This window comes from Enoplosus armatus, chromosome 13 (genome assembly GCF_043641665.1).
Source record: "Enoplosus armatus isolate fEnoArm2 chromosome 13, fEnoArm2.hap1, whole genome shotgun sequence".
NCBI lineage: Eukaryota > Metazoa > Chordata > Actinopteri > Centrarchiformes > Enoplosidae > Enoplosus > Enoplosus armatus.
The window spans coordinates 21,619,946-21,636,228 of record NC_092192.1 but is presented as its reverse complement, the minus strand read 5'-3'; the positions used below and the strand labels follow the sequence as shown (position 1 = coordinate 21,636,228).

Here is a 16,283-nt window from a genome sequence, read left to right as displayed (position 1 = left end):
TGTGAACAGACAGCAGAGCCATTTCCTCCTGAGAATGAGCCGGACACCGTCTCCCTCCAACTAACTCAGCATTCTGAGAGGAACCATTTTCTTGAAGCTTCATCACCAGCCAGTCTACATTATGATCATCCGGGTTATTTAAGCTGACTAACTACGTGTCAGGAATCTAAATGCCGCTGAAACAAAATACAGCAGCTATTTGCATTAGGACACCTGCTGCCATAACAGCTTGAGTCACATATAGGAGCGGGTGTCGAGACCGGGAACATGTTTCTAACTGTACGCGCAATGATATTTTCTCATAACCGCCAGAACAACAAAGCGTTTAACCACATCTCCCGTTTAATCACGCATCACACAGCCCGCCTCGGTTACCTGTTCTGTGTGCATTTATACACTGGTTGCTCCTACACTACTGTAATATTCACAACGCTAGAAGAAAAAAAAAAAGGGGACTACAACTCCCATAGCGCAAGGCGCCCCAGTCGCGTAGGTGTTTCCGGTGTCTTATGACATTTTACTTCCTTCCACTCAGACCGACACGAACAAATCGAGAAAGAAAACGTCGCTAACTTTTAAATGCCGTCGTCAACAGTCGCGTTTTGAGCTTCGCCCGCGTTTCATTTCCATCGTAAAATGCGCGGCCAGTGGCGGGTGGCGTCTGAGAATTGAAGAATCGTTGGAAAACGTAGACCGTAACGTGTAGGCCTCTGAAGAAAGTTTGGTCGAGGGCCTGTAAACAACATGTCCTCCGCCTCGCAGTCTTCCTCTAGACGGCAATGGTGCTACCTCTGCGATCTGCCCAAGATGCCCTGGGCCATGCTGTGGGAGTTCAGCGAGGCCGTGTGCCGGGGATGTGTCAACTACGACGGGGCAGACCGAATAGAGCTCCTCATTGAAACTGCCAGGCAACTGAAGAGCACGCACGGAGTTTTAGACGGCAGGTCCCCCGGTCCGCAGCAGGGCAAACCCAGCCCGGCCGGGCCCATTGAAGCAGGGCGGCAGCATGGAGAGCGTATAGAGAGGGGGAGGGGTGAGTATGGGGTGTCTTCTCGCCTCCCCAATGGCCTGCACAGAGCTGAAGATGTGGCCTTGTCAGAGGGCAGCAGACAGAGCCCAAACACCCGTCGGGCTATAGTTGGGGCAGTTCCTAGTCTCCATGGCACCATATCCCATGCCTTGATAGCTCAGGGGTTAGTAGCAGCCCCTCATGGGCTTTTAGCCCCATTATCAGGCTCTAGGGCTGGGGCCACACCTATTGCGGTCTCGGCCGGCTCCATAATGGGTGAGGCTGGCAGAAGACCGATCGTGTCCCTGGGTGTGGGAGCCAGCACCTCTGCTCTGGTGGGCATAGACCCTGCGGTGTGGAGGAACAATGAAGTGATGGCCGAGTTGAACGAGGTGGCTCGAAGCAGGGTCGAAGGCTGGCCAAACCGTCCCAAAGCAGTCCGGGATGTACTTGTAGCCCTCAGCAGCTGCGTCCCCTTTAATGTGCGCTTCAGGAAAGACCATAATCTGATGGGTCGTGTTCTGGCCTTTGATGCCAGCACAACTCCAGAGTTTGAGCTGAAGGTGTTTGTGGAGTACCCCGCCGGCTCTGGAATGATCTTCTCAGGAGTCCCAGACCTGGTCAGGCAGATGTTCCGTGACTCGGCCAAAGATGCAGGTAAAGCGGTGAACTCTGGCCTGCGCTATGTGGAATACGAGAAGCGGCAAGGCACGGGAGACTGGCGTGGGCTGGCCGAGCTGTTGAATGATGGCGTCCGTATGTTTAAAGAGCCCCCGATCCCAGAGGTCCTGCCACAGCCAGATGCAGGGTTGCCTATGGCACCCGCAGGACGCCCTGTACAAGCGAAGAGCACAACTCGGCGCCGCAAGGCTTCTCCGGGCTCTGAGAACGGAGAGAGCGAAGGGAGGCCTGATCACCCAGCGAGAGAGCCCTGGCCCCGAGGTGCTTACTCGGGCATGGAACCTCTTCCTGGCATGGCCGTCCCTCAAGAGGGCCCACCCCGTTTACACAGCCAGCCCTCACCCATCTCAGCGCTCATGGGAGTTGCAGACAGCCTGAGCTCCAGCCAGATGGCCAGAGATAGCCCCAGCATGTCCACAGCCCACTCCTCCTCAGCCGGGCGCCCCACCAGCAGCAGCCCCTCCACTGCCTCCACCTCAGTCTCCCAGGCAGCCTTGGGGCAGGGCTTGAGCGCGGTGGGGCCGGGCAGCAACACCAGCGCCGGAGAATCCACGAGCGGCGCCCAGGGCACTCTGCTCTGCTGCACCCTCTGCCGAGAGCGCTTGGAGGACACTCATTTTGTCCAGTGTCCCTCTGTCCCGCACCACAAGTTCTGCTTCCCCTGTACCCGAGGGTTCATCCGCAGCCAAGGTCAAGGCGGGGAGGTGTACTGCCCCAGTGGAGAGCGCTGTCCCCTGGCTGGATCCTCTGTGCCTTGGGCCTTCATGCAGGGAGAGATCTCAACCATCCTGGCCGGAGACGGAGACGTGACAGTAAAGAAGGAGAACGACCCTTGACGTCTCCATCCTGTTGTGGTGAATGGTAAGACGGCCGACGTGCTGAGAGGGACGGTTAGGGTGTCACCGTGTTGTAATCGGCAAAAACAGTTTGAACTAATCAAAACAAAACAAAACCATGATCTTAAGTCCCCAACGAGAAAAGGAAAATTAGAGTTGCAAATGAGAAGAACACAATCTGTATTATCAAGTGATAATGTTTCTTTTCTCTGATACAGTTTTAGTTTTTCAGCTGCGACTCTGCTTGGCTTTAAATTACATAGTAGTCGAACTATATAGTACAGTTACAACTCAATATCACAATGCTTAGTGTCGTGCAAAATACACTGTGACCCGCACAGGCTCCCTGAGGCTAAATGTGCCTTTTGGTGGCAGCACACTGCTGTTGGTTGGGCGAGGGAGGCTCAATGTCAGAACGGCTCTAGAGGAAAGTAAGCAGAGTAAATAACCGTTTAATCTTTTTAGATTTTGTGTTCCATAAAGAAACATGATCTCTGCCAACTGAAGCTCATCAGCTCGTTCACGCTGGAGGTGTAACTCCCATGTGAGAAATACTTTCCCTACATTCATCTTAGTTTACAGCAGACCTCAGAGAATTAGAGAGCTGCCAGTTCTCCTCTGCTATGTGTAAATATGCTTAAAACGCGTTACACTTTTATACTTTCTATAACTGAGAGTCTGTGGTTTTGCACCTGACCAAGCCCGTTCATTAAAGAGACCTAAAACGAAGGTGTAGTCGATAGAAGATGTAACACTGAGGCAGGACAATTCAAATAAATAAGTGAAACGACGCAGGATAAAATAAACTAAAATAATCTTGCAGCTCAACTCACCACTGCTCATTGTATGCAACAGCCTCACATCATGTCCTCTTTCTCCGATACCACAGTGTCATCAACTAACCACTGTGCTCCATGTACTGTGCTGGATGTTGTAGGGTTCACCAAATTAGATTTAAGATCTTTTAGGACCTTCTCAATACGCCGTGCAAAGCAAGCAAGTACCTTCTTCACATCATACCAGTCAAAGAATGACAGACAGCCTGAAGGGGGGGGACAGTAAGGTTTTCAGTTACATGAGTACATGCATTTGTGTACTTCCCTGCTGTACATGACGATCCTTTCTAGATATGATTAATCAATTAATGTGACCTGGACCCAGATAAGTGGCAGAAAATGCATGGATTCATCTTTTGCTATTATTAACTAACACAAAGCAGCACAATCCACTGTTGCACAAGTCTCAGTTGTAGTTTATAGATGCGTAATGTCTCCCAACAGCCCACTACCACATACAGAAATATTAATAACTAATGTTGCAGACTACGGCAGCGAAGAAAAAATATCCAAGACCTTTGTCGAGGAAATACCTTCTCAGGCTTAATTAAATGCTTTTAAGACTTTTGAAGACCTGCATGTAGACAAATCATGTTATGCAATCAAATATGACAGCTTGTATAGTTCTCATATTTTCAGGAAAGCATGATTTGCACAATAACTACAGTATGTCTACAGGAAATGCTCCCCAGGCAACTGAAACGACATACGACTAAATGTACCCCAAGTAATATCATAATGAAGAAGAAAGCTGCCCGTTGTTACCCTGTCTGTTTTTTGAAGTATTCCCAAATCCTGACGCGCACTTTTCTTCTTTCTCCACAGTGGATCAAACACTTTGAAAGCACTTCCCTATTATCTCAAGCAGAGGTCCACTTTGGCTGCAGTTCATCACGTGTGCCTCTGAGAACAGAATAACTCTGAACCCCCAGGAGGACGGCTACACGAGCACCGTTAACGAAAGACTTTTGAGAAGAGGGACCTGTCCGTCTTGTCAGGGCCGGGCTCACCTGTGAAGGCTGGGCTGCTACATCACAACCGGTTGAGTCCTGACCAAATCTCCCTCTCTGTCTCTCTCTCTCTCTCTCTGTCTCCCTCTCCCCCCTTTGTCCAGTGCAGCAGAGGCCTCTCGCCAGGCGTCTTTTTCAAAGCCCAGGATAGAAAGCACATGCTTGTTTTAAGAACGACAATCTATTTTGTCTTTCATTTGTGTTTTTTGTTTTATATACGCTGCATACTGTCCTATACAGACGGGTGACAGCGATACTGATAAGATGGTTTGACACAATCATGCAATTCTTTGAAAAACAAATGAATGTTCAAAATGTGGCAAAACCATTGGGTCCTTAAAGCCAAGGATGGAAAAAAAAAATGTAATCTCACAATATGTCTCTTAGGTAATCTCCTTATATTGTATGTCAAAAATGTGAATTTACTTTCAATATGGCTATGTAATTTCTATTTTTGATACAATACAAATTTCTATGTATTTGTTTATAGTGATAAGAAGACCAAAGATGGCTTCATGCTCAATGTAATTTTATTGTATTGTAGCTGTGTATGCTGTATCCACTGATAACCTTGGCATCAGTCACTAATTTGTTCATCTATCACAGAAGTAAGCTTGTTTTGTCTATTTACTTTTTGAACTATATGTATGGTAAGATAATTAGCTACCACGATCTTCAATGGTTAACCCACATACTCATGTGATCTTAACAGGTCAATTCTACAATAAATTACAAAATAGTTGTTAGTTACTGCTGGTTTATTCTTTGAACCTCTGCATTTTTATAAAACTCCATTTGAAATATATTTTGACAATAATAGCTGTAATAAGCCCAGCATGCACAGAATTAGCATCCATCCCTTGAACCACAGCTGTTCTGAACATAACATGCATGACTGATGAAGCACAAAGGGCCAGCAACTCTGCACCAAACACGACACATACAAAAAAACAAAAAAACATTGTAAACACCACACCCAGACAAGAGTTCTTTAGCTAATATCAGACAATAGACTCTGTAAACATCATTTGTACACAAGATAGTGGCGTAAATCCTTTGCTTCTTTACAGGTGGCTACATTTCTAGTCTTGTTCACATCCACTTATTCGATTATAATATAACAAGGTGAGAAGTGGTGAGAGTGATCATCTATCGGACATGTGCTGGAACATCAGAGTGGTTCAGAAGGGGCACCCGGTGTTCCCCAGGGCCTCCTGAGCCGCCTTCAAGGTCTCTCTCTTCACACATTTCCAGTAGCCGGAGAGGCCGTTCTGGTGCTGCACCTGAGGCAGGACAGTGTTCATCATGTGTAACAGCGCCGCAGTCCATTGTGAAATTCAAAATGTACCCTGAGTCGAAGAGATCATTTACAAGATATCTACCACAAACACATTTTAAAAGTGGGTCGAAGGTTTCTTTTCCTCGGAGTTCATCAGTAGTCGACTTGATGACTCTATTTAATAAGATGCCATTTTGAGAATTCTGCTTATTTGCTTTCTTGCTGAGTTACAGGTTAACTACACTAGATATAACATGTTGATTAGTGTTTATAAGTGTTTACAGGTTCTTTCCTTTGGCAGAGCCAGGCTAGCTGCTTAGCTAAGCTAACCGGCTGAAGCTTCATATTTACTGTAAAAACACCAGAGGAAGTGTATGCAGCTACTAAACCACAATATGAAGTGGAGATGGATCAGACTCACCTTCAGACCTCGCAGCACTCTGTCTTTCATCACCCCCATGAATTCCTTGTGGCTCAGGCAGTTGTCTCCGTCCATATCAAAGAGTTTGAACACTGTGTCCAGCACATTCTCGGACAGATCGTGGCCCGTGGCGATCCTCACAGCTCGCTTGAACTGGGCTGCAGTGAGAGGAGGGGGAAAAAAATGGAGTCATCTACTGTATATATGTGTGTTTAGAGAAAACTATCCAAATTCTAACCAGTAGAGAGGCGTTACCCATTCCAACAGGACGATTGGCTCCAGTCACCAGTTTCATTGAAAAGGCAAAATCCTCCAGATTGTTGGTAAAGAGGCAGAAGGCTTTGAACTCATCAAATGTGATACTCTGCAAGACAAATTCTGCCGGTTCACTTTTATGCCAAACTGAATGACCTTTTCACAGCATGTCCCGTGAAGGAAAGTCCTTCTAACCTGGCCAGCAGGGATCTTCTTCCTCATGTTCTCCCAGTAGACCTCGTTGTCTTCTTCGTTGGTGTAGTGGAGCAGCCACTCTGCAAAGTCTTCCCTTCGCATCGTGTCCATACCTTTGGAGAACTGCAGGAACTCCATCTCCTGGACTTCAGCCTGTAGGTCCTCCATGAACCTGAAGGACAGAAATGGTTTACTGCTGAGGTTTGTGGGGAAAGAAAATGGTCCCAACAAAACCACCTAGTCACTTTAAATAAAAGAGGAAATCAGGAAAAATAAATGAGTGAGAAGTAACCATGTGATAAAAAATTAACAATGGAGGGAAAAATAAAAGGACAAATTCAGTCTGCAGCTTCAACATCAGTGTGTGTGTGTGTGTGTGTGTGTGTGTTATAGTAGTGTTTCTGTTCTGTATCTGCCAGTTTGGTTTTACTTTCTTTACTACAGCCACACATTCGACATGTATCACAGTGATGGTGAAGTAATTAGGAACTATGTTGGGATGCTGCTCACCAGGGGAATGTTGTTAAAATACACATGTAGCACTGACTTGGTGTCTGCATGGTTAGTAATAAGCATTGTAACTTGTGCTGATGAGGAGGTGTCTGTATTCTGCGGGCCGAACATGTGATTTAGTGTTTCGCACTTTGCATGTAAGCGTGTGTTTAAAAAGGCAAGAATTGAGCAACTTGCCAAAACTTGTCGATTTCGTCACCAGATTCAACTCTGTTTCTAAAACCTTTAATATATTTCCTCTGACATTTGTCCTACGGAGTAACAACAGGGCTGACCTTAATTAGAAGTTAAACTTAAAAAGAGATAAACTACGTGTTTTTCCCCCTTTACATCCAAAATGCAGACCGATACAGGCTGTAACCTAATGATCACTGACAGCAGCAGGTGAGTGTGTGACTACAGAGGATTTTATTTTTTTATTTCATTACCTGCGGAACTCCTGATACTGCAACTTGTTTTCTCCTCTCTTCCCAAAGAAGTAGGCCTGCAGTGTTGTGTTCACACTTTCCCCTTCTTCCGCTGGCTTTTGTAAACATGCAGGGAAAAGTACAACAATATCATGTATTGACACTATTGAAACTGACCGGGCAGATGTGTTAGTGATGTTGAAAAGCCGTCCTTTTGAAGAAATGTGAACACCCACCTCTGTGCCGTCCATAGGAGCTCTTCTTTTACCTTTTCCAATGATTTTCTTCAGCTTCAGAAGCAAAAGACAAAATCCAAAAGTATTAATATGTTTTACTGATCGACACGACAGACAGTGGAGCAGATGGGAATCCATGCACGTCTACTTTTATTGAAGGCTTGTGCACATGGGTCACAACATGAAACTACGACACAGGGTGCATGGCGTGCCAGCATGCAGTCTACCGGGACGAGGCCTGATCTGAGACTAAGCACACAGAGGTCTTCCTCTTGACAAGCCTGGCTGGAACAAGACACACAAATGTCACATGACTTTGAATAAACGGACTAAACTGAGGGGCTGACTCAGAGATGCAAACACATGACAGACTAGAGTAGCTAGCAGCGCAGCTCTCCCTCACCTTCACACGGTGCCACGGTCCATACTCACAGCTGTGGTGGCGTCAGTGCTTGAGGCAGCATTAAAAAGGTGGCAACATTTTGAAATTTAAATGCACACACATTTGAACAAACAGAATCACAGTTCTCTCGGTACAATGTCTCCTCCCATCACTTACGTATGAAACACTATGTTCGATATTACTGCAACATTATACAAAATACATCGGAGGTCTCACCTTGAGAAACTCCTTTTGGTCCACATGCTCGTTGCCGTCCACGTCGAGCATTTTGAAAGCTATATGAAATCCGGCGCGCGGCTCTGCAACGGCAATGCACGGTTATCTGAACTCTATCTGAATATTATAGAAAACCTCACGTGAATCAGCACACGCTTGGTTAGTAGGGCAAGGTAGCAAACACAACATTCATGTCCCGCTCCACTGAAACGTGCAGGTGTGCAACTCAGAACGTGCACGTTTTGACAGGCCTTTGGTTGCTCTTAGTGGTCTTTTAATATTTTATAACCTTTTATTTATTTCTGTTTCTGTTTTACATTTGCGCACATAACTTGATGTTGCCTTGTATTCTTCATGACCGTTTATTGTTGTTATTGTGCCATTTTATTTTATTTCTATTTACGACTGATGTCTTTTACTTGCTATTGTTGTGCCGTTCAGTTCATTTTGTACGGCACTTTGGTCAACTCTGGTTGTTTTTAAAACGTGCTTTATAAATGCATTTCATTTCATTTCATTTCATTTCATTTCATTCGCAAAGCTTGGACAGAACCAACCGCGTAAAAAAGCAGTATTCTTACTGAAGACAGTGCAGCCACTTTCAGTCACAAAATCACAGGCAAATCCATTCAGCACAATCTTACTGAGAGAAGGGAAGACCTTGTGAGGCCCAGCAGCTCATGCAAGGTTTGGGAGTGTACTCACTGGTCACGATAGTCAACAGGAACAGATACTCTGTGTAGGATATCAACCCTGGGTGGAACAAAGGAATGTACGCCGAATTATAATTTGGAAATAACTTTGAAAACAAATAATCTGTAAACACACAGACGTGATTTTTTTTTTTTCCCGATACGGTCACACAGACGACTCTAAAGACTTACCTTTGTCTCCCAAGGTTCTGAACAGATCACTGCCAGCCCGAGCTTTAGAGGCAGCGGCCAGCATGTCGTTCACTTCCTGCATAGACGCCAACGGGAGACAGACGGCAGCGCAAACTGATGACTCGACTCTACACGTGCCGTTGGAAACTAAAGTTGCACGATGTGGTGACGTAAACGTACCTGTGTTGTTAAAATCCTCTTCTGCAGCTTCCCTACAAATGAGCAGAAGAGATTTGTTAATAAGACGACAAAGAATCTCTAATAAATAACAGCATGGAGGCAGCATTACATGTGAATCTTTCTCATGCATCTTGGTTTAAAACTTCGCAATGTCTGCATTATAGGCCAACACTATAACTACATCTTTGTTTATGTCCAGAGTGAAATAATTCCCTTATATAGACCGATATGGTTAAATCAAGTTATCTGCTGACATGATGGCCGCCTGAATTTCTTAAAATCTGATCTATAAAATAAATGTAAAAATTGTTTTCTCTAATACAGTAAAAAGTCTTCTTTTACGCATTTGGGTTACGTTTGAAAGTGACGATTCATGGACTCAAATTGCAACTCCCAGCACACGCATGTATGATTTCGTCACGTAATGCCAGTCTTACTTCCTCTTACTACCTAGTATACTTTGCAGTGTGGCATTGTCACATGACCACTCATCTCTTTTAGAACTGTACAACTTTCAGGATGCTGGCAGGCTGTTGTATGCACAAAACACAAGGATCTGTACCTCCCTGTCGAGGTCTAACCTTCCATTGTGGTCCAGGCTTTGAGCTGCTACTGCTACACATTTAACAGTCTTTATTTTTTTTTTCTTCCTTCCACAATTCCAGTTGATTTTAATAAAGTTGCAATAAACCTTATTATAACAAATCTTCCTCCTGCAACACTTCCATGTTTTTTTTCCCCCCACTCATTCATGCTTAAATCTGTAGAACCACCTGCCTGGGAGCACAGACTACACTCTAGACTGTAATATTGTCAGTGGAGGGAGACGTCGGTGCAGCTTACGGTCGACGTTCTCCAGCATCACAGAGAACAAGAAGTCCCTCGGGGTCATGTAGGGCTCCTGGTCGTAGACCACCGAGGCGAACTGGATGAAACGAATCCTCCTGGCGGACCGTGGGGGGGGGGCGGCGGCGGCGGCCTCCTGCAACGGCACACGCGACACACACATCACTGTAAAGTCCTGGACCAGGTGAGGCCTGGTGAAGTGCGCGTGGTGTGTCGCTGAGTGACAGCTGGGGGGCGTCAGTTGTTGATAAACGCGCGGCTGAGTATTTACGCCCTCCCTCTCAATATTCACGTCAGAGTGTCGCCGTTGCTCGTATTTACCACCGCGTTACTTCATATTCAAACAGACGGACACATTAAAAGGTCTGTCTGCGGTCACTTTCGACGACAGAAACTTTCATTAGCTGCGTACTCACGTTTTCTTCCTCGGCGTGAACGGCGAAGGGCAGAGTGCTGATGTTTGCATGATACTGGTAATAACAGATAACCCCAGTTCCGATAACGGACCCCGCAACGCCAGAACCGACGGCACGGCGCAGCGCCAACCCTTTCAGAGACCGGGGGCTCCTCAGGACGTTCCTCAACACGGCGGCGACTCTTCCCCAGCTGGCCATTTTCACGAAGCTAGCCCGCAAGATGGGTAAACTCCTCCGCTTCCGTAGCTGCGTACTGGACGCGTGCAGCGCCACGCCCACAGGTAGGAGCCGAGCTGCAGGTCACGTGACGCCCTCAGTTCCAGCAAGCCTATACACGTCCGCAGAATAAACACAGGAACATGCAGACGTCCTGACGCAATCTAGGAGAACGGGAACTAACTCCTAATTAAACATCATTGTTTCATTTCCAACATTATTGCAAAAGAAAAATGACCTTGTTAAACTTAAACTTGAAATTACACCTACTCCTTCTCCCTCACTGACAAATCCAGAACATATGGACATGCAGATTACTTTAAACTGCTGGGCACAAGATGTCTCCTACTTCACTGTAAAGTCTATTCTCGGGCTTCAATTGTAATGTACGTTTCATACTGGACCGTGATTGGCTTCCAAACTAGTGGTGATGTCACGAAATCCTGCTGGTACGTCCGGGTGTTAAACTGAGGTATAAGGTGAGCACAGAGAAGCTTCACCCCCCCCCCCCCCCCCTCTTCGGCAGATCAATGTGAACACACGTCGAACTCTGCACAGTGAAGTTCAAACGTCACAGTCGAGGAGCGAGAAGCAAAACACATTTTGACTGGAGGGGGGGCTTTAAAGGGTCATTTACATTTTTTCCAAGTTAATATGTATGTACAAATTAGATTGTTTTCATTTTGGTCTGGTAACAGATCCTATATGAGTCTGAAGACGTATTTACCATTGAAGACTACACTCTGTGACACATTCTTATCCGATGCTGCTCTCAACACTCCTCCCAGGAAACAAAACATATATATATATATGTATGTATGTTTATGGGCTTATACAGTATAATCCCATATACTGTAAAATGTGGGCACTAAGAGGCAAAAGGAACAGGCAGCATCCTCCCATCTTTTTTTTTCTACGAGTCATCCCGCTGTCTCACATATCACAGCAGCTTCTCCCCGCAGTGCACAGCGTCCAGGGGCTGAGGGGCTGCCAGTCGAAGGCTGATCCCTTTGAACTCCGCTCCTCTGGCAACAGACTGGATGTCACCCGGGCCCCGCTGTCTCACACCTGAGGACGGGCAACGGCGCGGACGACCACACGGCGCTTTAGTCAAGAAGCACAGGGAGGAGAGCGGGGAAAGGTCGAGGTCCTTAACTTATCTGGCTCCTCTTAGTCAATGTCATTTACATTTAGCGGCATGCGCCTGGAGCTGTTCTCCGGTCTATACGACGTCTTTTAATGAACGAGACAGTTGAAATATAAAACACATTTTAATCCATGACTGAGATTAGATAGGCAGTTACAATGTGGTCTATAACTTGTCCTCAGATCCTGCACATTCCTCTGCAGCCTGACACAATAGATCATGTAATCTGCTTTGACCATGTGTAATGATTACATTGACATCGATTCTGTAACATTTAATTTCAGACCTCTAATACAAGGTAACATTGGTCCCCCCCCCCCCCCCCCCTTGTGGTTGAGTTGAATTGTAACTGTAAACCTGGCAGATATTTACAGGATCTGGTGGGGGACAGCATGAAAGGATTATGGTCTTACTGTAGTCACAGAAACATGAATCCACACAGAGTCTAACTGTAAATTGTACTTTAGATCTGGGGCCCCCATTTATCTGTCTCAGGGCAGGAAATCAGTCCTATTAACCCACATTTCAGAGAGAGAGAGAGAGAGAGAGAGATGCACATTTTGTCTCATTTTTGGCACAAGTAAAAGCATTCCATCACATTTCTTAAACTAGCAGGGAAGCCATCAAATGTCAGGATTTAGGAGAGCTGCAAAGGTTTTCATAGCACTTGGTCTTTTCTAAGTATTTCATGGCACGGCTATAGTGGTAGCACCCCTTTAGCAGTATTACAGAACATGCCAGAATACAGTGGCAAGATGTATCAACATTTATCTTGGCCACAAACTAACAATATAAAGTGTCTGTCACCGGCCATGCTACACACCTACAGAGGAGAAAAAAGACAATGGCAAAATGAAGGGATGAACAGATTTTATGAGACAATACCATGTTTCATATTTCCACAGACAGATATTGGCAGATGTTATTCAATTCAATAAACAAAATCATAATTAAAATGTACATTCTTAAAACACATCAAGTTGTGCAGAATTTGTGCAATACTGTATACATATGTATATTTTTTGTGGTTTTATTATAGGACAGACCCTGCATCACAACCGCTGTCTCACACTGTGCACGGGTCTGTACTTTAGTGCAAAACAAAAGTCGCATGAACCTTTATTTTTACTCACATAAATGATTCACATGTCCACACTCACATTTTATTTTCAAACTGCACGCACGTAGCTCGGATGAGATTGGGCATTTTCATTGGTTGCTATAAGAAAGCCATAAATACAGCATAAAAATGTTTGTACCAGTCACTGTATGTACAGAAAGCAAGCGGGGCGGATCGGAAGCATTTAGATAAGACCTTGACATGGACACAGTTTGGGGAAAATACCAGGCCTCCAGTTGATTCCCACCAATGATAGAGTCCTGCACTCGTGTCAGCATGAAGGCTAGCACAGCTTTCAACTCCAGGGGGCGCTTTACACTTACGTGAAGGACACACACACACACACACACACACACTGAGGTTTCTAAAAAAGATATTTTCCTCGTTTTGATAAATGTATCAGTTGAGTGTGTTTACATATCATTGTCATACCTACATACTTTACTGCATGTTCCTTATGACCTCCAAAGTGTTCCATAAGGTTGGAAGTACCAAGGCTTTAGCAGAGAGTATATGGAGCTGATCATGTACAGTCAGTGCTAGCCAGTGCTGCTGCTACCTCATGATGGCATAATGTTGTGTCTTTTCAGCTGGAGTCTTCCTGGACACTGAGGGAGCTGCAGTACAAAGTTGATTGTTAGCTTCAAGAATGTGCAATAGAGCAGAGAACCACTCGGCCTGTAGTCGAAATCAATGTGAGGAGCAAACTGTTCCCTTTAGGTGCGTCTGTGACCAGCATGTGTGTCCACATCAATTCCACGTCAGGTTTGCATCAGCAGGTTTGGAGGTTTATTTAATGTCATAGCAGCAGGTTGTAATGTAAAGTAACAAAGACATACACACTTTTTAAGACCATCAATGAAGGAAACAAAGTTTGCACAATATTTTTTTTTTCTTCAGTCACAGTTTACGCTGCCTGTTTGACTTGGACTGTTACTGTTATAACATAGCGGGGGGGGGGGGGGGGGGATAAAACCCAGTGTGTTTCATCACATTCATCACGTGATGGGAAGCAAACACTTGAAATGCGCATGGTGATGCGGGCTAAATATCTCCCATGAGCAATGAATCAGAACAATTACAGCCACATGAAAATACTATAGCTCCTATTTCAATGGTTAAAAAACAAACAAACAAAAAAAGTGTGTCGCAACGACTCACCGCCGGACGAGTGTCAAGTCAAATGAAACATTATTCGACAACCAATCGTTTTCCCCCTTTTGAACCACCGTTTCAGCAGACTGCATGACATGGCACTTATGTAAAGACAGGGACTGACAAATGAAAAGAACATTCACATCATAGCATAGCTTATCCATTCCCGTTCAACTCATTTGAAGGCTGCAGTAACACAGACAGACGCAGCGCACTGTCACTACAATCCTCAAGTCAGTGAATTCACATACTGCTGCATCTGAGATATACTTTTGGTGTTTTGTTTTTTTTAATAGAAAGGAAGACTGTTAATTAGTCTTTTTTTTTTTTTTTTTTTTTACATATTTGAGGTGCAATTTGATAGGATGGAAAATGGGAAAAGTACATTTGGACGACGTCTCAGCTGCTGCCTGTGTTTTACTGCATGTGTGTTTCCTCCTTTGCTTTTTAATGTGAGTACAATGTGTCAAAACGGCTACATTTTACTGACATTAAGGAAACTTTAAATGTACTTTAATATATTTAAAAAAGAATGACATACATGACAAACAATAAGTGGACTAATGCCTGTTCAGGTCTCACAAGCATACTGCACTCCAGTTTAGTCACCAGTGATTAGATTATCCAGAGCAGCATGTACTGAACTGCCCAGGCTAGTTGATTTTTTTTCTTGTCTGTAATATATAAATTTAGCACACCTGTCACAGACACACTGACTATTCTTATTAAGTTCTTATTGGGGCTGCGGGGCAACTCCTGAATCTGATATGAATAAATATAGGCATATAAAAATACAACAAGCATACCTACAGTATGTCCTGCTGCTCTTCCCTGGTAAAAGGTGTTTGATACAACTAGATACTGGTGTACGTATATACACTATGATATTTGATAGTGAGTCCTAATTTGCATATTTTTCATTTAAATGTAATAAACATTAATATATTTGAGTGATGATTGTTTTTATTTGTGGATTAATACAAATGTTTTAATTTTACCCATTTCACTTCAGAGTATTGTTTTATTAGAGCACAGGGTTTATTGGTATACATACAAAGATAGGTATATACAATTCATGACTGGAATCATGACAGTTTTACATTTAACTTGCCTTTGACGGAGAGAGATTCCAATCAGTTTGAGCTCCAAATGAAAGACACAGGGGACAGAGAGGTTTAACTCTCAGCGGACTGCTTTGGGGGGAGGGGGGGGGTTTACAATTTTGGGGCACCACGAACGCGGCGGTGATTGAACATTTCACAGCTGAAGTCAGTACATTCTGTGGAAAAGAAATTGCAGTAATACAGTACAAACAGCAGAGGGGCCATTTGGCATCTTAATTCATGTTACAGATCAAGGAGTAGTCACTTTTCTGGTATACACCCACCCCCCTCCCCCCCCAAAAAAACAACCCCACCCCTTTCTTCTCATGCTTACTGTGGATAGAAGACAACCCTACTTTGTCAAACTTACCTCTGAATTGTGGGAAGTGGACCGTGATAGCGAATCCATTTCCCCCAACTCACATTTTAATTATTGCAATTCCAATACTGCCCAATGTATTTCAAGAACATGGAAATAAAGGCAAGTTTAACAGGTGCACTAACAGACTATTTCATGCAATGTTCTGATTTTTGTCATGTATACAAAGGCATTGTGTCACATAGGCTTAGTGTCACTTTGAGCATTGCCACTTTGAACACACCTTGGGTTGATGGATTAGAATTTGATGGAAATCTCTTTTCTTGACATGGATCATTGTGGACAAATAATAATAATAATAATAATAATAATAAAAAGAAACAGTAGAAATGTGTATTCATTGACACCAATGAAGTCAGGTGGGTAACACCAGCAGTCCATTATATTAAGATGATTCAAAACTAGCCATGTGATGGGATTAAATGTCATTATGATTAGTATACAGATGTGTCAAGTGTCTAAGGTGCACAACTGCCTGGAGTAAGCGTACGTGGATGTGACAAATCATAGAGTTCACATTTGCAATTATTTCTTGTTTCC

The 16,283-nt window shown here is 44.4% G+C and overlaps 2 protein-coding genes across 2 annotated transcripts; one reads left to right on the top strand and one right to left on the bottom strand.

Annotated features, from left to right (window-relative positions):
* Nucleotides 1–548: 548 nt before the first annotated feature.
* On the top strand, nt 549–5,122 carry LOC139295173 (interferon regulatory factor 2-binding protein 1-like). Its single transcript, XM_070917300.1, has 2 exons — nt 549–2,551; nt 4,188–5,122. The coding sequence occupies exon 1, from the start codon at nt 745–747 to the stop codon at nt 2,524–2,526; it is 1,782 nt and encodes a 593-aa protein (XP_070773401.1). The 5' UTR covers nt 549–744; the 3' UTR covers nt 2,527–2,551; nt 4,188–5,122.
* On the bottom strand, nt 5,113–10,841 carry micu2 (mitochondrial calcium uptake 2). Its single transcript, XM_070917301.1, has 12 exons — nt 10,624–10,841; nt 10,205–10,343; nt 9,362–9,393; nt 9,182–9,257; nt 9,003–9,050; nt 8,298–8,380; nt 7,679–7,732; nt 7,464–7,558; nt 6,523–6,694; nt 6,328–6,436; nt 6,073–6,230; nt 5,113–5,655 (listed from the first exon to the last, which is right to left on the bottom strand). The coding sequence occupies exons 1-12, from the start codon at nt 10,819–10,821 to the stop codon at nt 5,554–5,556; spliced, it is 1,266 nt and encodes a 421-aa protein (XP_070773402.1). The 5' UTR covers nt 10,822–10,841; the 3' UTR covers nt 5,113–5,553.
* Nucleotides 10,842–16,283: the final 5,442 nt, after the last annotated feature.